The sequence below is a fragment of the Amblyraja radiata genome, chromosome 8 (genome assembly GCF_010909765.2).
Source record: "Amblyraja radiata isolate CabotCenter1 chromosome 8, sAmbRad1.1.pri, whole genome shotgun sequence".
NCBI classification, from domain to species: Eukaryota; Metazoa; Chordata; class Chondrichthyes; order Rajiformes; family Rajidae; genus Amblyraja; species Amblyraja radiata.
In genome coordinates this window covers 49,388,039-49,412,813 of record NC_045963.1, presented here as the reverse complement: position 1 = coordinate 49,412,813, position 24,775 = coordinate 49,388,039, and the positions used below count along the sequence as shown (strand labels likewise).

The 24,775-nt window shown below is 39.7% G+C and overlaps 1 protein-coding gene across 4 annotated transcripts in view; it reads left to right on the top strand.

Annotated features, from left to right (window-relative positions):
• Positions 1–24,775, top strand: part of cep170 (centrosomal protein 170) — a 78,228-nt gene that overhangs the window by 5,487 nt on the left and 47,966 nt on the right. The window contains exons 2-9 of one of the 4 annotated variants that reach the window (XM_033025843.1): positions 3,123–3,243; positions 4,237–4,379; positions 4,877–4,909; positions 13,154–13,243; positions 19,282–19,360; positions 19,990–20,048; positions 21,046–21,184; positions 23,868–24,029. In XM_033025843.1, the coding sequence (XP_032881734.1) occupies positions 4,338–4,379; positions 4,877–4,909; positions 13,154–13,243; positions 19,282–19,360; positions 19,990–20,048; positions 21,046–21,184; positions 23,868–24,029 (604 nt within the window). In that variant the 5' untranslated portion in view covers positions 3,123–3,243; positions 4,237–4,337. The remainder of the gene's footprint in view (positions 1–3,122; positions 3,244–4,236; positions 4,380–4,876; positions 4,910–13,153; positions 13,244–19,281; positions 19,361–19,989; positions 20,049–21,045; positions 21,185–23,867; positions 24,030–24,775) is intronic. The other 3 variants (XM_033025844.1, XM_033025845.1, XM_033025846.1) reach the window with 3 other exon arrangements.

Here is a 24,775-nt window from a genome sequence, read left to right as displayed (position 1 = left end):
CAGAGTTTTTGTCACATTTTTGGTGTCCTAAATGGTGGGTAAAACGATGAAAATTGTCTGTCATGAAAAAAGTTTTTTGACTTTCGGTCTTGAAGTTATCTAATTTAATCTGTATTTATAAGGTTTCACATGATGGTAGATTTTTGTTAAGAACATGTATTGGTGTAAAAACCTGAATAATAATCTTTATTCTTCAAAATCTCTACAGTATTGTAAAAATACACATATACCCCTCATTGATAAAGGCCAATGTACTGAAAACTGCCTTGACCATCCTATCTACCTGTGACCCCACTTTCAATGTACCTGCATTCCTAGATCACTCTGCTCTACACCAATCCCAGGGCCTTGCCATTCACTATGAAGGTCCTGCCATGGTCCTGCAACTGTTCCCTGCCACTTAATAGCCCATGCCTGATGCTTGCCCAGGTCTTGCTCCTTTGAGGAGTGGGGATGCTAAGGAGTTGCAAACCAAATTTAATATTGTTTAAACATCAGTGAATGTCTTCCTTTTGACTCCATAATGGAAATAAACTTATTGATGCAGCATCCATAGATGGTTAGGCCTCAAACTCCTGTAGTGATGTCCTAGGGTGGTTGATTGACCTCAATGACCATAAGCCATCTTCCTTTGTTTGAGCACTGGAATGGTTTCAGACTTTTACCAGTGTTTCTTGATGTTGCACTTGTCAAATGCTTTCTTTAAAATAAGTACAGTTAATCTTGCTTCATGTCTTTCTGGAATTCAACTCTTTAGTCCTTGTTGAACTAAAGGGCCTGTCCCACTTGGGTGTTATTTGCGCGTCATTTACCCGTCACGATGCACGACGCAACATAATTTGCGCGTCCACACGTGCGTCGTTGACGTGCAGGTGACGCGCGCATGGTGTGCATTACACGCGCATGGCGCGTGGGCAGTGGCGCGCGGCGCCCCAGGATTTTGGGATTCACAAAATCTTCGCGCGCCACCTGCGTGACACGCAAATGATGCCCAAGTGGGACAGGCCCTTAAGGCTCCAAGCTCTGAACCAGTGGTTTTGGTAACCTGAGCTGACATGAGCAAATTATTAAAGAATTATTAAGTGCCACTTAATAGTGTTGATAACGTTACCTTCGTAGCATTTTGATGATTACATTTAGACAGATTGGATTTGTCTTTTTGTGAATAGGAAATTTTTCAACAATTTTCTGATAGGTAGGTGGTTGTTAAAGTAACTGTATAGGAACAGTTTGGCTAAAGCTGCTAGAATAGTGTATTACATTTTTAATTTGCACTCTGTTTTGTGAATCGAAGAAATGCTCGGAATCACAATGCCACAAATGAAGTGCTTACACTGACTTGCGGGTAACCAGTGAAGTAGTGATGATGTTGGCCAGTTGCAGGCTCTTGCATCATCTAGCTGCTGTATATTTTTTCTCACAACATTGTTACTTTCATTTCGCAGCGGCCCCTGGCAATTGTCACAGAAAGAATTTGCTGTTAAATTTCAGCTTGACAATTTGCTATTTGAGTGTAATTTTAACAGAAATTGTAATAAATGAATCCATTGAGATTTTAGGGCATTTCTTAGATTCACAAAAGGATTGTGCATGGATGCATTAGCATGTCTCTATATCTTAGTCATATAATTCTGTTTTCAATTAAATGGAAGGAAAATAAACACATCACACTAAATGGAAGGAAAACTGGTGTATTCAAAAATAAGACTACCCAAATAGGGGTGAGGCACAGCATCAGCTGATTCAATTCTTTAAAGTAGATTCAACTGTTTCTAAAACTACTAACAAGACCGCCTTTGTGTTAAACATTAAGAGGAACCAAAATCCTGAAGGCATGGCTTTCCTTTCTATATTTTTAAAATTGTAAGTGCCCAGGAGTCTTGGATTACTTAAATTTCTTATAGTGAAGCAGCGAATCATTTTGAGAAGATTCTGGAATGAGTAAATAACAAGTTCACTCTGCTTTGTCATTGATTGCCCAAAGTAGTCTAAAACATTTATCATTGTAAAAGTAAATACATTGTCTTGTACACATAATTTACTTACTGTTGTATTTCTTGAAGAACAAAATCATTTTAAATAGTGTCTTAAATCCAGATCATTCGATCAACATAATGTAGGAATGATCATTCAGTCATATTGCATGGAATTGTCCCTTTGGCTCACTGTGTAGTGCCAAACCATTGTAGTCTCATCCCATTTATTCTCCCCATCACTTTGCTTAGATTCTAGAATTTGTCTGAATGCTAGCAGCAATTTTCAATAATCAGTTACCAATCCAATGTCCTTTGCGTGATGTCCCTGTGGCTGCATGGTTTTTCCTCTGTTATTCCAGTCCAAATGGACAGCATTGAAGGTCAGGATTGAAACTGAGTCACTGGAGTTGTGACAGCACCAACTGTATTGATGATTGACAACTGAATATGAGAAGGCGATAGACCTGACATTCTAGCCATCAAGAATTCCCCAAAACATGCACTTTTTCCAGATATAAGGGAGAAAACAAATTAACCCTCAACACTTCACTTCTCAGGTGCCCAGCAAATTGAGGCAATTAAATTATTTTAAAGATACATTTGCTAAATTAGCTTATTTTATGCTGGGACACTTATTCCTTGTGTTTGAAATTTATTTGCAGCTGATGTTTTCTTTTCCTCATCTACAGCCTACGGAAGAAATCTGGGGCATTTCAGCTACACTTGCCTGAATTAACACTCAGTGTAGTTGTGTTTGGGAAAGCTACAACAGCTTCCAGTTTATGAAGATGGGGAGTTAGGATTAAGGTTTTCAAATCATCCAACAGACTAACTTAACTGCAACAAAATATTTTTATCATGAAATCGAATTGTTTTCCTTGAAGAGCTCAAATTTATAAGACCTGAATATGAGATGGCCTTCATCTCTAATTAAGAATCGGTTCTTTTCACTCTAAGCATTAAATGTTCAAGTGGTATGGATCTGGATCTTAAAGACTTAGTTGGTTGTTAAAGTTCTGTGACATTTAGTTTTGTACTCGTGGTGATTATGTATTTGTTCACCTAAAATTGAAAATGGTCACCTTTTGCATATAGCTCTTGTCTTATTTAGTGCTGACACATCTTGTTTCTGACCAACAGCAGAAGATCCTTCAATAATCTACTGGTAGCATATTACTAACCTGTGGATCAAAATACTGGACGATTACTAGCCACATGATCTTTTGGAAGTTTGAAAAAGGCTATAATATCAAAAAAGACATGCAAGGTTGGTGACATAGAAAAGCATTTTTTTGAATCATGCAACATGATAGAATTAAAGCTCTGCAGAAGATTCAAAAGGCTGTAGAGCTGAAGGGGAGGTAAAGGCAATGGACAATTTGAAGACAATGAGAATTTAAAAATTTGGGGGCGATTTTCTTAATAGTTGATTGCGGCTCATAAAATAATAATTTCCCCTGATTGACCAACCCAGAGTTTGGATTCCAGTTTTTAAACATTAACTAAAAACATTAAAGCAAATGCAATCTGCCCAATAAGCAGTGTGACAAGATTCAAGAAGGGAGTCCAGGATTAGTATGTCACTGTGCAAACCTAGCATTTATTTGCACATTTGAATATCTGGTTAAATATCCCTATATTATCTGCATTATTATCATCATCAATTTGACCATTTGAGGAAAAGTGTTGGAAGATCAAGTCATGATCTGCTGGGCAGACAGTGATCCATGTCTCCCTGTGTTCCTCTGAGGGGGGCAACCTACAGCAGAGAAGTACATGTTACAAGGATTCCACCAATGTAATCTCAGCAAAACCCTTCAATTTAAGTGAAAAGGTGAACCATCAGTGACAGATTCTCTACTGCTGTATCAAGGAAAGAGGTTATCAGGAAATGAGTAATGTACTGATTCACTGCTTTGTCAGAATAATTTTGAAATATGCACCAATTTCACATCCATGGGAAATCTGAGAAAATCTTTTTTTTAAATGTGTTTAATTACTTATGCCGTTGTTATTTTCAATGGCTGTTAATTTTTTGAGGCTGCAACAATCATGCAGCTGCACATATAACCAGCTGGTAGCTTGAGTATAATTTTTCAGCCATTCTCAAATCCAGCAAGCACTGTCATTTCCTGAGATAGCTTCTGACATCTGGCTTAATTGGTCCACAGAATACACTAATGTTTATGGCAGGGTGTATCTAGTTCCAGCTGTGCTGTGAAGAATAAGTGAACCTTAAAGTATATACTTTATTCCACAGGATGACATAACCTGGAATCAGGTTCAGTAGCAGCAGAAATGAGCTTGACATCTTGGTTTTGGTGAGCAGTGGAGGTACTTCGCACCCGCCTACCACGTGAAATGATCTTTGTAGGCCGGGACGACTGTGAATTGATGCTGCAGGTAACTGACTTGAGAGATTATACTGTTTTATTTGTATGAACTCAGACTGACTCAGCAAGACAATTCAGATTAACTGATTTTATTTGCGACTTTTAACAGCATTTACTAAAATACTTTGTATTATTTACATTGACTATATTGTCTATTTACAATTAAAGATATTGGGTGTGAGCTTGATCCTTTTCCATTGTGTATGCCTCAGCTTGGAAGTGGGAAGCCGCAGATCTGAAACAATTCAAAATGAATATTACCACAATCTAGATATTTGTTTAAAATTCACTTCATTGACTTCAGATGTATTTGGGCCAACGGTGAAATTATGTTTTTTCTAAAACATGGAGTAATTACCATCTTTTCTTATGCCACAAAAGTTTGTTTTTATGATTTGCCAGGAATTAACCCCAAGAGTTTTCCAGCATTTGTAAAGCTTTTGTTTTCTTTCCCATCCTCTTTATGCACTTTTATTTTGGATAACTTCATGTTTAAATTTTTTCCAGATGGCCAAAGTGTGCAAAGTCCTGCAGATACGAGTGAGTAGGAAGAATATATGAACAAGTGTTGTTTCTTTAGGATTGGAATTTGTTTCCTAAAGTTGTGTGACATATTTTAATGAAATAGAACTTTAAGAAAATAGTGACAAGAAAGTAGTGCAGTGGAAATCAACACTTGCTCTTCTCTTGTATTCCTTCTCTACCTCCAGAACCAAATATATCTGGACATGAGCCCTCTAGTCTAAAGTTGGAAATGAGTAGAAATTACTATTTGCCATTTTTACACTCGCATGTTCTCTTTATTACGCTTCACTTTAACATGCATCTTTTTTACAACATTAGTGCATTCATTTCTTTAGTTTGAGATAAATATTGAGGAATGTTATATTCTTTGTACTTGGCACTGGGTTTTAGTATAACATAAACCATTTAGATAACAATTTGTTCCCTTCCAGAGAAAAATATATTTTTTAAAACAAGCTGAACTAACCTGGCTGATCATAATTGATAAACACAGAGAAATCTAAAGGGCCTGTCCACTTGTCCGTCATTTGCGCGTCACGCTGATAGCGCGCGAAGATTTTGTACATCACAAAATCCTGCAACACCGTGCGCGGCCGCGCGTCACTGCCTAGGTCATCGCGCACCATGCGTGCGTAATGCGCATCACGTGCGTGTCACGTCGTATACGTCGTGACGCATAAATGATGTAGCGTAATTTACGCGCAAATGACGGCCAAGTGGGATAGGCCCTTTACTTACCTAAAATTGTAGAATTCAATATTGAGTCCAGAAGGTTTCAATGTGGCCAGGTTGAAGATGAGGTTCAAGCTTGTGTTTGGCCTCGCTGAAATAGTGCAGAAGACCATAGACCATAGTGCAAGTGAGATAAGGAAGTAAACTGGCAGACAACTAGAAGCTCAGGGTGTCCATCTGGACTGAATCCAGGTCCTGTGCAAAGTTGTCACCTAACCTGCATTTGGTTTCTCCAGTGCACAGGGGTTTACATTGTGAATACTGTATACAGTACACTAGACTGTCTGCCTCTTTACTGCTATGTCTGTCTGTGACATATCTGTGGCCTCCTGCATTACCACAATGAAACTCACTGCAAGCTTGAGGAGCAGCACCAGCTGGCCATGTTGCAATCTTCTGGACTCCCAGTCTTGAATCCTCCAATTTAAGGAAACTTGATTTCTGCAAAAAATAAAAATAAAAAAGTAAATGTAAAACAGAAAATTTTAGAAATGCTATTAAGGCGAGGCTTTTGTTGTATTAATTGCCACTTTAGAACGATGTACCTGCACTCCTAGATACTCTGCTCTACAACACTTCCCAGAGCCATGCCATTCGCAGTGTAGGCTCAACCCTGGTTTGATGTCCAAAAATGCAACACCTCGCACTTATTTGTATAGGTTGTAGGAGCAGAATTAGACCATTCGGCCCATGAAGTTTACTCTGACATTCAATCATGGCTGATCTATCTTTCCTTTTCAACCCCATTCTCCTGCCTTCTCCCCATAACCCTTGACAACCTCAGTAGTCAAGAACCTATCAATGTCCACCTTAAAAAAATATCCATTGACTTGGCCTTCACAGCCTTTTGTGGCAATGAATTGCACAGATTCACCACCCTCTGACTAAAGAAATTCCTCCTCATTTCCTTTCTAAAGCTACGTCCTTTAAATCTGAGGCTAGACACTCCCGCTGGTGGAAATCTCCTCTCCACATGCACTCTACTCGGGCCTTTCACTATTTGGCAAACTTCAGTAAGGTCCCCGCACAGATTGTTGATGATCAGCCATGATCACATTGGCTCGAAGGGCCGAATGGCCTACTCCTGCACCTATTGTCTATTGTCATCCTTCTAAACCAGGGGTTCCTAACCTATTTCGTCTTGTTACCCTGGCAACTTTAATAGCACATAACAATGTTATTTCACTTATCTATGAGCAACTAATGATGAACAGATACCGGAACCAAACACAGTCCGTTAATGAGAAAAAATATGTACAAATCAAGAATCAACAAATTTACCCCCTGGGGGTAAATGTACCACAGGTTGGGAACCCTTGTTCTAAACTCTGGTGTGTACAGGCCCAGTGCTATCAAATTCTCATTATATGTTTACACAATCATCCCTGAGATCATTCTCCTAAACCCAAGTCTCTTTGCACCTCCCAATTTAGAATAGTCTGTATTAAACTCCATTAACCATTAGTGGAAGTAGAGGACCTGTCCAGCACTTCACAACTCCTATTGTCTTTTGTCTATGTTCTTGTTGGCTGCTTCTAGTTGGCTTCTAACTAACTAACCAGATAACCTTGTTCACAGTTTATTCCTTTGATCGCCTCAGTTTTGGCATCTCTGCGCCCTTACAATTTGCTTTTCTTTCCTTCCCAGGTTCTGACAAAGGGTTTTTCACCGAAATATTGACTCTATTTCATGTGTTTCTTATCCTGCAGATATGGCCTGACCTGCTGAGTATTTCCAGCATCTTTCAATCATTAAATTTCTGGCCCATCAACAAATTTTTAATGTTTTTCTTACTGGTCCATAATCAACCAGATGTTTAATTGAAAGATAAAGAATGGAAATAGGGTCTTCGCCCCTATCGTGCCACACAGACCTTCGATCACCCGTTTGCACTAGTTCTACAGTGCCCTCCATGATGTTTGGGACAAAGACCCTTCATTTATTTATTTGCCTCTGTACTCCACAATTTGAGATTTGTAATAGGAAAAAAAATCACATGTGGTTAAAGTGCACATTGTCAGATTTTATAAAAGGCCATTTTTATACATTTTGGTTTCACCGTGTAGAAATTACAGCTGTGTTTATGCGTAGTTTCTCCCCCCCCCCCCCCCCCCCCCCCCATTTCAGGGCACCATAATATTTGGGACACATGGCTTCACAGGCGGTTGTAATTGCTCAGGTATGTTTAATTGCCTCCGCAATGCAGGTATAAGAGAGCTCTCAGCACCTAGTCTTTCCTCTTGTCTTTCCATCACCTTTGGAAACGTTTATTGCCGTTTATCAACATGAGGACCAAAGTTGTGCCAATCAAATAGTCAAAGAAACCATTATGAGACTGAGAAACAAGAATATAACTTACTAATCGCAAAGGGACTGGCATGCCAAGGAAGACCTCCGCAGCTGATGACAGAAGAATTCTCTCTATAATAAAGAAAAATCCCCAAACACCTGTCAGACAGATCAGAAACACTTCTCAGGAGTCAGGTGTGGATTTGTCAATGACCACTGTCCACAGAAGACTTCCAGAACAGAAATATAGAGGCTACAGTGCAAGATGCAAACCATTGGTTAGCCGCAAAAAAAAGGATGGCCAGATTACAGTTTGCCAAAAAGTACTTAAAAGAGCAACCACAGTTCTGGAAAAAGGTCTTGTGGACAGATGAGATGAAGATCAACGTATCAGAGTGATGGCAAGAGCAAAGTATGGAGGAGAAAAGGAATTGCCCAAGATCCAAAGCATACCACCTCATCTGTGAAACACGGTGGTGGGGGTGTTATGGCCTGGGCATGTATGGCTGCTGAAGGTACTGGCTCACTTATCTTCATTGATGATACAACTGCTGATAGTAGCATAATCTATATTGCTAAAAGTCTGAACTTGACCACTTCCTTTTCGGTATATTGATTTTAGAAAAAACGCTGCCACTTACGGCTGTGATTTTTGGCCATCTTACTCAGAGTCCCCCTCCGCTGCGCAGGACAAGAGGATTTTTCCCATCGATGAAAAATAAAAGAGTTATTAGTGTTTAAAAAATGTTGAGATTCTCTCTCCTGAAGGCCACGTTCCTTCCGGAGGGACTATAAAACCCGGAAGTGTTGAGTGCCTCAGTCAATCTCTGTAAGATGGGGGAGCGAGAGGGTCACGTCTCTCAGTCTGAGCTATGAATAACACTGAACAAATGTCTACTAAACAGTGAGTGGTTTTACTGACCTGTCAGTGCCCTTAATGTGGTTTGAAAATATAGTTTGGAAATGCTAAAGCTGTGTTGCCTTTGGTTTGGTAATGCTAAAGCTGTGTTGCCTTTGGTTTGGTAATGCTAAAGCTGTGTTGCCTTTGGTTTGGTAATGCTAAAGCTGTGTTGCCTTTGGTTTGGAAATGGTGTGTTGCCTAATTCACGTTGCCTTGCCTAATTCACGTTGCCTTGCCTAATTCACGTTGCCTTGCCTAAATCACGTTGCCTTGCCTAATTCACGTTGCCTTGCCTAATTCACGTTGCCTTGCCTAATTCACGTTGCCTTGCCTAATTCACGTTGCCTTGCCTAATTCACGTTGCCTTGCCTAACTCACGTTGCCTTGCCTAATTCACGTTGCCTTGCCTAATTCACGTTGCCTTGCCTAATTCACGTTGCCTTGCCTAATTCACGTTGCCTAGCCTAATTCACGTTGCCTTGCCTAATTCACGTTGCCTTGCCAAATTCACGTTGCCTTGCCTTCAATATAATAAAATTTCTAATCTTGACCGCTTCCTGTTTGCGCTTTATATTGAGTTTAGAAATAACGCTACCAAGTACGGCTGTGATTTTTGGCCATCTTACTCAGAGTCCCCCTCCGCTCATCAGGTGCCGAGGATTTTTCCCATGGCTAAAAAATAAAAGAGTTATTAGTGTTTAAAAAATGTTGAGATTCTCTCTCCTGTCAATCACGCCATGAAGGCCACGCCCCTTCTGGTGGGAGAGGGGAAGAACAATAAAACCCAGAAGTATGAGCATGGCTCAGTCTCTGCAGGATGGATGGAGAGGTCACAACTCGCTGTCTTTAGTGGCCTTGATCCCTGCTTGAAATTGTATGAAACTGCACTTGAATTTGGTGGCCTTGCACCCTGCTTGAAGTGGTAAGAAACTGCACTTGAATTTGGTGGCCTTGCATCCTGCTTGAAATGGAATTTCAAGGAATAGCCGTGAGTCAACTGCCAGCCCTCCAGCCGTGAGTGAGTGAGCTGCCAGCCCAAGAATCCATTCGGCCCACAATATCCATACTAGCCCTCTGGAAACCAGTCCCTTCAGCCCACAACACCCATACTAACGCTCCAGAAAGCCCCCCCCCCCCCCCCCCCCCCCCCACTGGCCACCAATATTAGAATTGGTGGAGAGGTGGAATATTGCGTTGGGGGTCCAGCCCTCCCGTGTGAACATGGGACCCAACGGGTCCCACTGAGTCTAGTGAATTCTGAAGTGTATAGAACACCCTATCTGCTCAAGTTCAAACAAATCTCTCAAAACACATTGGTTAAAGCAACAAAGGAGTATTTCAAAGCTAATAAATGGTCAATTCTTGAGTGGCCAAGACAATCACCTGATCTGAACCCAATTGAGCATGCCGTTTATATGCTGAAGGAAAACAGAAGGGAACTAGCCGCCAAAATAAGCATAAGCTAAAGATGGATGCAATACAGACCTGGCAGAGCATCACCAGAGAAGACACCCAGCAACTGGTGATGTCCATGAATCGCAGACTTCAAGCATGCAAAGGATATGTAACAATATACTAAACATAACTACTTTCATTTACATGATATTGCTGGGTCCCAAATATTGTGGTGCCCTGAAATGGAGGGACTATGTATAAGCACTGCTGTGATTTCTACATGGTGAAACCAAAATGTATAAAAATGGCCTTTATTAAAATCTGACAATGTGTGCTTTAACCATATGTGATATTTTTCTATTACACATCTCAAATTGTGGAGTAATGGGTGTAAATGATGGGTCTTTGCCACAAACATTGTGAAGGGCACTGTATGTTACCCCACTATCGCATTCACTCCCTACCCAGAGAAAACTGCCACATCACAGGGAGAATGTGCAAACTCACACAGACAGCAGTCGAGGTCAGAATCAAGCCCGGTCTCTGCACTGTAAGGCAGCAGCGCTACCCAGGTGTCCCTATTTTCCCTTTATCCTGTAGATCAGGGTAAGCAACTTTAGTAACATATTACCAAATAACTTTTTGGTGCTGATATTCAAATCCGATTAAGTGACTTTAATTTACAGATATGGATTGTGGTCTTCAAGCTCAGTTTTTGCCTGGTGTCTACAATGCATTCTCTTGGATGCTGAAGAAAGATGTATGAATGCAATAAACAGTAATATGTTACTTTTAGAGAGATTGTTTCAAATTACTAGAAATAAACCGGCTTAAATATATAGCTGTCCTTTTGAGTAGGTGACTTCTTTAAACACTGGTGAAACTTTAACAATCGCTGCCCATACTTCTAGATTTCTCTAGTTTTGCATCCTTGTTCTAAAATACCTGAAGTGCTTCCACTTGACCTGATATGCAACATAGCCATATAATTACTATTAATCCAATGTAAAAGTTTTTTATAATGATTTCAGGACTATTATCTTCTGTGTTCTAAATTATGTACCTTTAAATTATTTGAATTTAATGATACCAGTGAAGTATTTGCAGTGTAATTTTTAATTTCACTTTTAATCAATGTTGTGCATGTTTTGCCTAGGACAGAGCTGTCACTTAACCCTTCTTTTGTTCAAATGAGTAGTTATGTTGCAGAACTGGGGTATCTGTACTTAAAAAATCTGTTAGTGATTGGTTTTACAAGCATGGACGTTATCTACTTTGGCTATCTATGGATCAACTCAATTACACACTTTGCTTTGTCAGGAAATTGCATCACCATGGATGGCATTTTCACTTTGTTTATTGGCTCACTAGGGGGCTTTCTTCAACTGCATGAAGAAATTTTATTTTTCCCTTTATGCATGCATCTTTACTTGTATTGTCTTTTCAACAGTAACAATTTGCAATACTGTGGATTAAAAAAAACAATTGAAGATCTGCTTTTGCAATAAATTCCTTTGTTACCCTTTTACATTTATTCAGTGTAAAGCTGACTAACTGATTCAAATATTGAAATCAACAGTCCAATGAAAATATCTAATGGTCTGCATTGTTTACTCACAAATATTGGTCTGTGAAAGTAGTGTATTCTGTAATCTTACTGCAAAATATGCATGAAATACTTAGGACAAAGTTGAATTTAATTGAAAGTACATATTATTCAAGTTCCTCAGTATGGTTGAGCAGACAGAATTTTGCAGCATAGGAATAGATTAAGCCAGGTTAATAGATTATGCACTAAACAAGACCTTAATCATCAAATTGTGAAATGGTTATGAAGAGACAAGTCTTGAATAAAAAGTCCATGCTTATTAGTTGCCACTTTGGTTGGCATTCTCATTTGCAATCAATTTATCGGAATGCTTTGAGGGAAGGAAAAGTTTGTACCCAGTGGACTTCTAAGGAAGATCAGAAGGAAACATATAGTAGTCTGTGAAATTAACTACCAGCTTGACTGGCTGCGTGATCTTCCTTCAAGTAGAAACCAGTTATACTTGACGACTATGTAGAAACAAGGAACTGCAGATGCTAGTTTACAAAAAAGATATACGGTGCTGGAGTACGCAGCTGGTCAAGGAGCAACTCTGGAGAACATGGATGGGTGGCATTTCGGGTAGGGGCCCTTCTTAAGACTGAGGACAGCTCCCAACTCCCAAGTCAATGATCCACATTCTCCAGAGATGCTGCTTGACCAAATAAAACCTCATTGTTTAACACTCATACACTATATGTGGGTGTTTGATGCCTCTGTTTCAAACAGCTAGCAGAGAAAAAGTTATATTAAAAACATTTTTAAGGTCTTTTTTTTTTTGCATGGGGCTTGTGATTATGAAATTATTTCACTTTAAATGCAGACCAGATCTTGGAGCATCCTACTAAGCGGTTGCATTTACAATTACATTACCATAAGCAAAGCCCTGATGACAACACTTATTTCTCCTCTATTGACTATGTAGTATGGATCAAGGTCCTGGGTGTCAGGGTTGCCCAGAGGCTTGCTCTACAGATGTTTTACTGTAAGTTTCCTGGTGTGCAAGAAGATTTCTCAAGAATCTTTGTAATAAGTAGGGTGCAAACTGAAAAGCAGAACAGGAAAGTATAAAAAAGCAGCACAATCAATGGGTGGATTTTAAAAAGATCGTTCAAGTCAACCTTTGATGATATGGGGTGTAAATGCAGATATCGAACCAATTTCCTATATTACCTTTAATACAGGTAGTATTCAAATTACTACACATAATAAATCATAGTAGTAACTATTAATAATAAATCATTATGTAATGGAGTTAATCCTATTTTGAGACATCTTCGAGCAAATGTGTATGGGGAATTGTGTACATTCTGAATAAAATAAAAGTGGGAAAAAATATTGTTTTCTCTTTCAGTCCCGCAGTGTGGACAAGCAACATGCCGTGATCAACTATAACTCTACTGAAGATGAGCATAAAGTAAAGGACCTTGGCAGTCTAAATGGGGTAAGTGGCAAGTCTTTGTCTGCTGATCAGTGACTGTCACCGTATTTTTGTTGAAACTTGGTGTTAAGACATAATTAAAAAGATGCAAGCTTTCAAACTGTCTTCTATTGACCTCAAATATTGTATATAGTTCCTGTCTGAACTGATGAGTACTTGCAATGTTTTCTACTTTTGTATCCAACAATTTCAGTATTTTGCTTTTGAAACCCTTTGGAGGTGCAAGAGTTTAGATGAGTTCTGGAACGCAAAACTTTTATATTTTTTCCACTTTCAAGTCCTTCCTGAATCTTAGCCAGCTGACAAAGCCTTGGATAATTTTTCCCAATTTCTCCATCATTGTCCCTGCTTTTTTCTTTCTTTTTCTTATGTTCTTTAACATTTTTCATTATTTTAAGAACTCACGATTGGCCTGAACTGCCTGTGATGAACCAGCTATTTCTGTGAGATTGGTTGCTGTCAGACTTCACTTTGGAAAGATTCCTGAGTTTTTTTTTTTTTGCTCTCTTGGAGGTTTCGCACTCACCAGCTGAGAAAATAAAATGTATTATTTTTATATAATCTTTTTAAACACTTAATGATTATATAATAAAAAATCAAACATTCATATTCTCAGGATTAAGATGTTTACTCTATTAAATGGATCGGCACAAGAGTAGTGAAATCAATGTTGGGCTACCAACCTGGACTCGTTGAACAGCTGTGAAATGTTAATTAAGTTAATTAAATGTGACAATTTTTTTTAAATGTCTCAGTAACGCTGATGACAAATTAATGAAACAGATTGTGTATTCGCATTTTCCTTTTGCAAATTTCTTGTAGCAAAATATCCTTTAGCAAAATGATTCTGCGCTCTCCTTTTAAACACTCCTGAGTAGCACTAGCTCCCTGTCAGTTTGCTCCTGGGCCTGGTCAAGAAGGCCATACACGGGTCCAGGAGGGGGTAGTCGATGATCACACCACAGTCGGCTGCCTGCCCCTCTTCCGGCCGTTCTCGCGTGTCCCTGGAGAGGGAACACAGGGACTATGGAGACCTTCCGTGAACGCTGGTCATTGATAATGTTGACGTTATTTTAATTTGATAACTGTTTGTTTGTAAACTGCCAATATAGGCAGCTTTCGATCGTGTTACTTTTCTGTATTTTTGTTTTGTTTTGAGTAAAAGTATTTTGTGTTTTTTTTAAAGAGTAGCACTAGCAATCCTTCCACTAGGATATTCGTCCCCTTCTGTTCAAGTGCAACCTGTCCCTCTTGTACAGGTCTTAAGAAGATATCCCAACAATCCAAAAATCTGAATCATTGCCCCCTTCATCAATGCATCAGCCACATATTCATCTCCTATCTTCCTGTTCCTGACCTCACTATCACATGGCACCTGGAGTAATCTGGAGATTACTACCCTTGAGATCATGCTTTTTAACCTTTGCCTAGCTCCCTGTAGTCACTCTGCAGGACCTCATCCATTTTCCTATCATTTGTGTCAATATGAAACAGAAAGTAGATGCAGGAGTAGGTCATTCGGCCCTTTGAGCCAGCACCGCCATTCACTATGATCATGGCTGATGATCCAGAATCAGTACCCTGTTCCTGCTTTTTCCCCATATCCCTTGATTCCGTTAGCTCTAAGAGCTATATCTAACTCTCTCTTGAATACATCCAGTGAATTGGCCTCCACTGCCTTTATTTGTGGCAGATAATTCCATAGATTCACAACTCTCTGGGTGGAAAAAGTCCTCATCTCAGTCCTAAATGCACTACCCCTTATTCTTAAACTGTGACCCCTGGTTGTGGACTCCCCCAACATTGGGAACATTTTTTCCCTGCACCCAGCCTGTCCAATCCCTTAAGAATTTTATATGTTTCTATAAGATCTCCTCTCATCATTCTAAATTCCAGTGTCTACAAGCCCAGTTGCTCCATTCTTTCAACATATGACAGTCCCGCCATCCCGGGAATTAACCTCGTGAACCTACGCTGCACTCCCTCAATAGCAAGAATGTGCTTCCTCAAATTAGGAGACCAAAACTGCACACAATACTCCAGGTACAGTCTCGCCAGGGCCCTGTACAACTGCAGCAGGACTTCTTGGCTCCTGTACTCAAACCCTCTCGTTATGAAGGCCAATATGCCATTTGCTTTCTTCACTGCCTGATGTACGTGCATGCTTACTTCCAGTGACTGATGTACAAGGGCACCCAGTCTCGTTGCACCTCCCCTTTGTAAAAGGCTTTTTGAAAGTCCAGATACACCACATCTACTGACCCTCCCTTATCCATTCTACTTGTTACATCTTCAAAAATTCCAGAAGATTAGTCAAGCTGTTTGATCATCTTCTGTCAGATCATCTTCTACCTCAATATTCTGCAGCTGCTCCGAGACATGCTAGACCTGGGATTAAGTCATGTTTGATGCTGCAGAATCTCCTGTCTGTCCCCCTAACTAATGAGTCTCCTATCACTATAGCACTGTCTGACTTCACACTACTGCTGCACGTTGCAGTACTGGACCCACTTCCTACAGGTCTAGTCCACAAAACACTAGATGTTCCTCTGAACCCCCCTCTCCACCGCCCCCGCCCCCCCCAAATGTCCTGCAGGAGGAACAGACCAGGACCCTAAATACCATCCCTACTGTATTAAGGTATTAAGACCCAGGAAGATTCACAAAAAGTACAACAGACCTTACCTTATTCCATATGTTTATTAAAGAACTGCAGATGCTGGAAAAATCGAAGGTAGACAAAAATGCTGAAGAAACTCAGCGGGTGAGACAGCATCTATGGAGCAAAGGAGTAGGTGACGTTTCGGGTCGAGACCCTTCAGTCTGTCCTCCTCGCAGAAGCCTCGTCAAAGCCTCTACATTTGCCTGCAAACACAGACGTTGTACTTCAACACACAGCCTCTCCCAACATGGCTGCTGCCAAAAAGGCCACTTGTACCTGCCGGTCTTTAACACACCACTTGAAACAGTTATTGCTGGACACTAATAGCTGTTCTTTTAAAAAATCACATGCTGATCCTCCTCACAGCAGCTGAAACTATAAGTTTGATAAGGAGCAGAACTGCATGGAATAGAGAGAACTAAATGTTACCATACCATCATATTAATGTTTTGCTGTGCTGTTGCATCAGTTGTGAAAGGTGATGTGGAGTCAAACATGCATCTGGAGGAAGAATACCATGAACAACCCCATCCTTCACAAAGGCAGTCTAAAGGCAAATCACGCTAACCTGAAGTACCAAACGAATGATCTAACTTGGCTTCTTCCCACTATGAAATAAGTAATTCTTCGTTCAATTCAATCCACTTTCCAAGAAGCCGGTTGAGGACATTGCTGTATAGGAAGAGACAACATGCCAAGTGTGTAGTTCTGGTTCCCCAGTTATAGGAAAATTTTAATTTAAATTGGAAAGGTGTGAAAAAAGATTTGAGGATGTTAGCAAGTTTAGTTAAGTGTAGTTTAGATACAGCATGGAAATAGGCTCTTCGTCCACTAAATCCACGCCAATCATCATTCACCTGTTTGCACTAGTTCTTGTTTATCTCACTTCCTCATCCATTCCTTACACACTAAGGGAATTTTTTTACAGAAGTCAATTAACCTACCCACCCTTTCCTCTTTGGGATATGGGAGGAAACTGGAGCGCCTGGAGGAAACCCATGCGGTAACAGGGAGAATGTTCAAAGTCCACACAGACAGCACCCAAGGTCAGGATTGAACCCAGACCAAAATGGCTTCGTCTTTTTATCTAGGAGCGTAGAAGGCTGAGGGGTGATCTTGGAGATTTATAAAATCATGAGGGCCATAAATAAGGTGAATAGTGACAGACCTTTCCCTAGGGTAAAATAAGTCTAATACTAGAGGGCATTCATTGAAGATTAGAGGGGAAAGATTTAATAGTGACCTGAGAGAGAACATTTTCACGTAGAGGACAGCGTATGCATGGAATAAGCTGCCGAGGAAGTGATAGAGGTGGGTATAATTATGACATTGAAAAAGATACTTGGTCAGGTACGTGGATAGGAAAGGTTTGGAGGGATATGGGCCAAGTACAGGCAAGTGGGGTTAGCTCAGTTTGGCAACTTGGTTGACATGAGCACATTGGGCCATCGGGCCTATTTGCATGCTGTATAGGTCTGTGACTTGGTATATTCTGTAGAATTAGTTGCTCCTTGAAGTAAGATTATAGACTATAGTTACAACACTAAAGCTACCCAAAGATGTGGGAAAAATTGGCTAGGTATGCCCTGTTCACTAAATACAAGACCAATTCAATTAATTGGCACTGTCGTCTATCCTCATCAGCAGCAAAATCAGCTTATCAATACTCAGTTTGCATTTCGTTAGGTGCTAGCCCACAGTTGCTGTCATTTTAAAGATGTACAGATGTTGAATTCCAATGTTTCTGCTATCACGCTGGAAATCCTTGCCATTATCATTCCATTTGCTCAAAAAACATAAATCAACTGACTGAGTTATGCTGTTCCAATCGAAAATGTTCAGCCTAGTTAATTATTAACGAAAAATCGCTGGAAGACCCCGTCGCAAAAGCTATTATTAGGTTTAAAGGCCTTGAATAATAGTTATAGTAGTTTAAAAATCAATCTTTAAACCCGCGACCGCCAGCAACCGCAGGGTCTCATAAAGCAAATAGCAGAAGTTAGGTTGTATATTTTTACATTCAAAAGGGCTTCTAAAGATCCCTTTATACAAAGTTTAATATTGCGAGTAGCTCAATTTGGGCCCATTATATCGCGCAGTATTTTTCTCGGCATTTGAGGCACAAATCTACCGCAATGTGAACGTTCTAAACCAGCGCGTTCCACAGGGACCCACTGGAAAGCTGATTTAAATGGGCATTTATTTACAGCAATTGAACACTAAATTCCTTCCATTTGGCCTATAAATTAATGTAAATGAGATTTAAAAATCATGTTTTATTGTGAATTATTTGTGAATATTATTTGGACATTTAGGCTATTTACTGTGAATCAACCAGTCTGTGCTTTTGTTCCATTCAAGAATACTGTTAAATTATGATTATTTTTAAAAGGCTTAATTTTATAGATAACAATATTTTACAGTTATATCCAAGACGATTGAGAAATATTCTGGTATTGGTTTATTTTTCTCACGTATACAGAGAAGAAATGAAAATCTATTTTGCCTGCTATCCAGGCAAATCATACCACACATGAGTTCAATAGTAAGTGAAAAGAAGCTGTCCAGAATATAGTGTTAAAGCTACAGAGAAAGTGCAGGTTTGAAAGGGAGTGCCAAGGCCACATTGAGGTAGATTTGAATATCAGGAAGTCATCCTTTGCCCATGAGAGGTCCGTTCAAAAGTCTGATAATAGCTGGAAAGAACATGTTCTTTAATGTGGTGAATACACACATTCAATAATTTGTATCTTCTGTCAGACGGGAGAGGGGAAAAAAGATAATGAGCTGGGTGTGAGCAGTCCTTGATTATGTTAATTGTTTTCCCAGGCAGTGTGAAGTGGAGATGGAGACGATAGGAGTGGGGGAAGGCCGGATTGTGTGATGGACTGGGCTACATCCAAGAACTTGTGGTCTTGGGCAGAAGGGGTGCCATAAGAAGCTGAGATGCATCTGAATAGGATGCTTCCTATGGTGCATCTGTAGATTAATTTGGCATTCTGAGTACAGACATTGTTGTTCTTTCTATGTGGCAATGTGATTGGTGATATTTATACCTAGGAACCTGAAGATCTCAACCATTTCCACTTCAGCACCATTGATACAGTTACTAAGTGAAAGAATAGTTGGTTATTTTATTTTGTAAATAAAGGATGTATGAGTAGTGAACTGATTTTCTGTGGAAAGTTATTTGTGAAGTGTCCTTGTGCAATTTAAATTTATGTTCTGATAAAGATCATCAACTTGAAAATAAACCTAGTTCTGTCTCCACAGATGCACCCTGGCCAGCTGAGTGTTTCCAGCATTTTTTTTATTTGACTGAGATTTGTTTTTGAAATAAAATATTACTGGTTCCTGACCAGAATACCTTTATTTTCAGACATTTGTTAATGAAGCCCGCATACCAGAGCAAACCTATATCACTCTGAGGATGGATGATAAACTTCGATTTGGATATGATATCCTTCCTAGTTGGTGAATTCTGAAATTTTACAAATTGTACTAGTATACTTAACAAACAGGATATTCAGTCACATTTAACTCTTCTGATAGTTATTCTCACACATGTCCCATGCATCTGTGTCAATCTGCTAATTTATCTATTTATTCCAATCTCCTTTGTACTTATCAAGCTTTTAAAAAATTGTTTCTGTTTTCTTAACTATTCCTTAAAGTACATCTCATTTTAAGCATGTTTTGGGGAAAATATATTTGAACTTATCATGTTTTTACTTTGATCACGTCACGGGTTAATTGAATGTTGAACAGCATGCAAACCCATTAGATTTCTCTTCCCCAGTTTTAAAACAAACTCTTGCCCTTTCCAGAATACAATCCTCTTCAATCAATTAATTGGATATAAATGTTATATTTGTAAAGCACGAGATAGATGGAAATCATCATTTAGGACATCTTTTAATAAAATTAATTTTAATAAACTTTAATGACATTTGCTAGATTTACTCTACATCTGATTTTCCCACTGCATATTCTGCAACAAATGTAAATGTTAATGATTTTCAAAAGTTAAAGATATTTTAATTTGCATGCTGTTATTTTGTTCCCACATTTCCTTAATATTTTTTACATACTAATTTGTTTACTGTGGTGAGAGGGGAACTGCGAGTCCCTGAGGAAGCACTTAAGGTAAGGGCTGTCAATAGTTGCTTAAAACTGTCTGCATTAAATATTATACAATAGAACATTCTGCATCTAGAGAAACCATTTACGTGCATTTATATGTATAACCACCAGGTGGTGCCAGCAATGGCTGCCTCGCCAGCAGCTGTCAGCCCTTTCACCCTTTTTGTTATTTTTAGTGTGTCTAATTGTATGTCTTAAATGTTTCTTAGTATGTCTTATGTGGGGGATGGTGGGGGGGAAATAGGGGGAAAGCGTTTTACAGTCACTTACCTGGACGGAGATGCGTCTTTTCTTTGTGCTGCATCTTCGCCCCCCCCCCCCCCCCGCGGCCTAACAACTGGATTGGCATGGCCTTTCCTACTGGAGGCCGGCCAGAGCTTCAGCGGCGGCGTAGCATTGAAGTATCATTGCGGAGCGGGGCGATTCCTTGCCGGGAATCACCTGTGTTGGAGCTCCGGAGTGTTGGGCCTGCTGACCTTAACATTGTGGAGCTGTGGTTTGCGGAGCTTCTAGCTGCGGGCGTGACGCTGACTTTAACATCGCAGAGGCCTGGGATCTTTTGCCGGTGGTCGCCAGTGTTGGAGCTCCGCCCAGCTCAGCCTATGGGCTTCGGAAGCCGCGGTCTCCGGTAAGAAGCGGCTGATTCGGAAACTCCAAGCCGCGAGTGTGTTCCTCTGTTCCAACGCCGGAGCTTTGATCATCCCGGCGAGAGGGCCGGTACATCGGGCCATCCGTAGCGGCAACTGCGGAGGGTTCAAAGGCCCCGACCATGGGTGAACAAAGAGGAAGATGACTGAACTTTGTTGCCTTCCTTCACAGTGAGAAACATTGATTCCGCTGTGATGGATGTTTATGTTAAACTCTATCGTGTATCGTGTTCTTTTTATTCGTATGGCTGTATGGTAACTTAATTATCACTGTACCAATTGGTGCATGTGACAATGAATGTGAACTTGAACTTGAAGGAGAACTTTTGGAAATAACTGAATTTTGTTTCTAGCATGAGAAGTTTACAAGTCAATTGCAGTTACAACAGAAACCTCCAGAGGTAGAAGAATCAAAAGAGGAAATGGACAGTTCTGTGGAGGCCAGAGCAGATACAATGTCCAATGCAGTAGACTTGCACAAAGCTATTACAGGTAATTTGCTTGCCTTTTTACTAATTTTGAATATATTTTATTTTATATTAGTAATATTGTTATTCACTCAAACATGTTGCTTTAATTTTATTTTGTCACTTTTCCATTAAGTGTTCTTTGGGATTGTTATATTTATTTTATTACATTTGCTCACTATTGAAGTTCTCTGTATTTGCAATCGGTTCATTTTGGTGCATATACACCTGTCATGAACCATAAATGGGACAATAAAAACTTCATCATTAAGACTAAAATAAAAAAAAGTATGGGATTAAAATTATTATGGCAGTTCATAGGCATTGCAACTATTCATTATGATGTGCTGTGACAGATTATATAAAGAAATCATTTGAGTTTAAAGTGTTTCCAAATATATATAATATGGGATTGAAAATATCTTGCACTGAAGCAAAATTAGAGTTTACTATGCTTAGAGGACATTTGTTTTGGAATATTTCAATTCTTAATTCTTCCTTATAATAGTGTAAAATCAATAAAGTGGGTTTATTTATTCTATAGCAGAGTGATTTATTATTTATATATCTAGAATTGTTGAAATTTGGGTACTTAATGGTCTCATGTTGACCAATTACCCACTTTTGAAGACCTTGGGGCCATTTTTTACTGTGCAGTACATAAATGCTAGACATATGCTGCATGTAAACATCCTGGTTTCTTGCTGAGACTCCAACGGGGGAGTTGAAATAGTGAAAAGACTGAAGTTTTTGCAGCTTTTTAGAGCTTTTCCTTCAACATTGTGTAGTAGAGCTACTTCTTCGTGTACTTCAGAATGTGTAGCTTCCCCTTGTATGTAGCTTGACACTGAGAATTGTCAAGTGGACAGTCTAATTCATATTCCAATCTCTTACCTCGACGGAGATGCATTTTTTTTCCTTATCTTATCTCCGTCCCCACTGCGGCCTAACATCGTGGAGTTGGCGGTCTTTCCTGGAGAACGAACCGGTGCTCTAAGCTGCGGGACTTTAACATCGCGGACCTTGCGATCCTTTGCCGGGGATCGATGCTCCAACCGCGGGGCCTGTGGACTTTAACATTGTGAAGCCCGCGGTCTCTGGTAAGAAGAGGCCGACTCGGGAGCTCCATGCCGCGGAGAGACTTTCAACTGCCCGGACGCGGAAGTTTCGATCACCCCGACGGGGGCTTCGATCGTCGGCTGCGGGGGCTTTGATCGCCCCGATTGCGGATGGTTTGACTGCCCCGACCGCAGGAGAACAGAGGAAGAAGATTGAACTTTATTGCCTTTCATCACAGTGAGGAATGTGGAATCCACTGTGATGGATGTTTATGTTAACTTTTATGTGGTTGTGTGTCTTGTTGCTTTTCACTTAGTATGGCTGTATGGTAATTCAAATTTCACTGCACCTTAACTGGTACATGTGACAATAAACTGGCCTTGTCCTTGAATCTTGATCTAACCTTCCAAACATGATTACAATGTTCGACTTTGTCAAATGACTTGCTAATGTCCAAGTATACTATGTCTAAAGCCCTACCCTCATCAATCCTCTTGGATATCCCTTCAAAAAAATTCAAACAAATTTGTGAGGCACGATTCTTTCCACACAAAGTCATGCTAACTATCACTAATTTGTCCTTATCCTTCCAAATGCTAGTAGATGCTATCTGTTATATCTCCCTCCAGTAACTTTCCCACTACTAATGTTAGGCTCACTGGCCTGCAATATCCTGGCTTGTCCTTGCAAGGACAAGCACCCCTTCTTAAAGGCACAACGTTGGCCACCATCTAGTGAGAACAGATAGCAGTGTTGCTGCCTCATTGCTCCAGTGACCTGAGTTCAATCCTCATCTCTGCTACCTGTGTGGAGTTTGCATGTAAACCCAATGGTTTCCTTTGGGTGTTCTGGTTACCTCCATGTGCTTGTTTTTTCCAAGCTTTAAGTTTGTTTGTTTGTATGTTGAACATAATTTTCACTGGCAGAATGTTTACAAGACGTGTCTGGTATTCTAACGTTGTTATGGTAGATATTAGCTCGGCTTCCATAAGTGATCAGCTGGCTAATGGTTCAGGTAATTGGCTGCAAGCAGCATAAATTGTAATAATTGTCAATGTGCTGTAGATGGAAAATGCAATTTGTAGAATTGAGTATGCAGGCTCTCTAGAGTAATCCAACAGTTCAATTTTTTCCACTGACCCTGAAAATTATTTTCACTTAACTATCCACTTCTCTTCTGATTTAACTTTTTGTGCTGTTCTAGACAGTTCCAGATCTGTACTACTTTTTAGTCTTTGGTTCACTGCACCCTACCACTTTCCCATACTCACCTGTGCATTTATCCATCTGTTTGAATCTCAATCTGTTATTGGAGCATCAGTTGATTCTGATCATTGACTATAGAAATTTAATTTAAAAAAATATAATTTTTGGTTTGGAAGGCATTTGGAGCATCATACAAACTGACTTTATTCATAATATTAAAACCTCAGTGTTATAAAAGTAGTAAATGTTGATATAGCTATTTGAGTACATTACAGTTGAAGTGAAAGAACTTTCCATTTAAATGACTTCAAAAGTTGGTCATTTAAATGGTTGGTCTACAAATTCATAACATTATTGGATTTGGATTTACATTGGATATTTTATTCTCATAGAAGTTGTTCTTGAGAGCTATTGGATCTTACATTACTTTTTTTAATATGCAGTAGATATGTCTACTATGCCAGTAGCCCGAGGTACGCCTCTGTATGGACAGCCTGCTTGGTGGGGTGAAGATGATGCAGATGATGAAAATTCAAGCAAGCAAGACCCCAAGCCAGTGAGTGTGAAGCTTGAAAGCAGTGCTACAGGAGGTAGGAACTCGAGCAGTAAGTCTTTAGTATTGTTCAGCATCTATTTATGGTGACAATTTGTCTTCATGCTGCCAGTAAACCAGTTTTTCACTGAACCTTATCAATAGATTGCTTGGGTGGTGCTAATAAGGCATCAATGTCACAGATTTATAATTTAAAAAAAATCAGGGCTTTGGGTTAAGTTTTAATGAAATCTTTCTTTGAGAATACTCTTCTAATGGTGTGTTGTTGATATGTGTTCTCAATCAATTTGTTTTTTTCCTACCATGTTTCCCCTATAAAATAAAACTTTCTTACAAATGCCAAGCTTCTGTTGGAATCTTCAACATTTAAATCATGGAAGAATTAGTAGCACCGACCTGTAATGCATCAGGTCATCACATTAATCTATTCCACTATTATTGTCGAAGCCATTTATTTGTTGGCATATTATATTATTTTGTCTAGATATTTTTAGCAGTATTATTTTGGACACTTGGGGGCGGTTATTTGATGCATATGCGTAACATATGGGCTTAGGGGATAGGGAGTGATCAGACCAGGCACAGGAGGTGGAGGGTATACAGTTCTCACCAGATCGTGGAGAACAGAAAGCTACCACTTGTATGAGAATAAGGGGAACCTGGCATGTTCATCTCTTTGTACAACTACTTCAATACAGAACTGATTAAACTGGAAATAACGACTGGAAGACCTGTTCATTTTGGTCTGTGTAAGATCACTCCCACTTTCCTGTGTAGTAATGGCAACTGAAAGTTGGA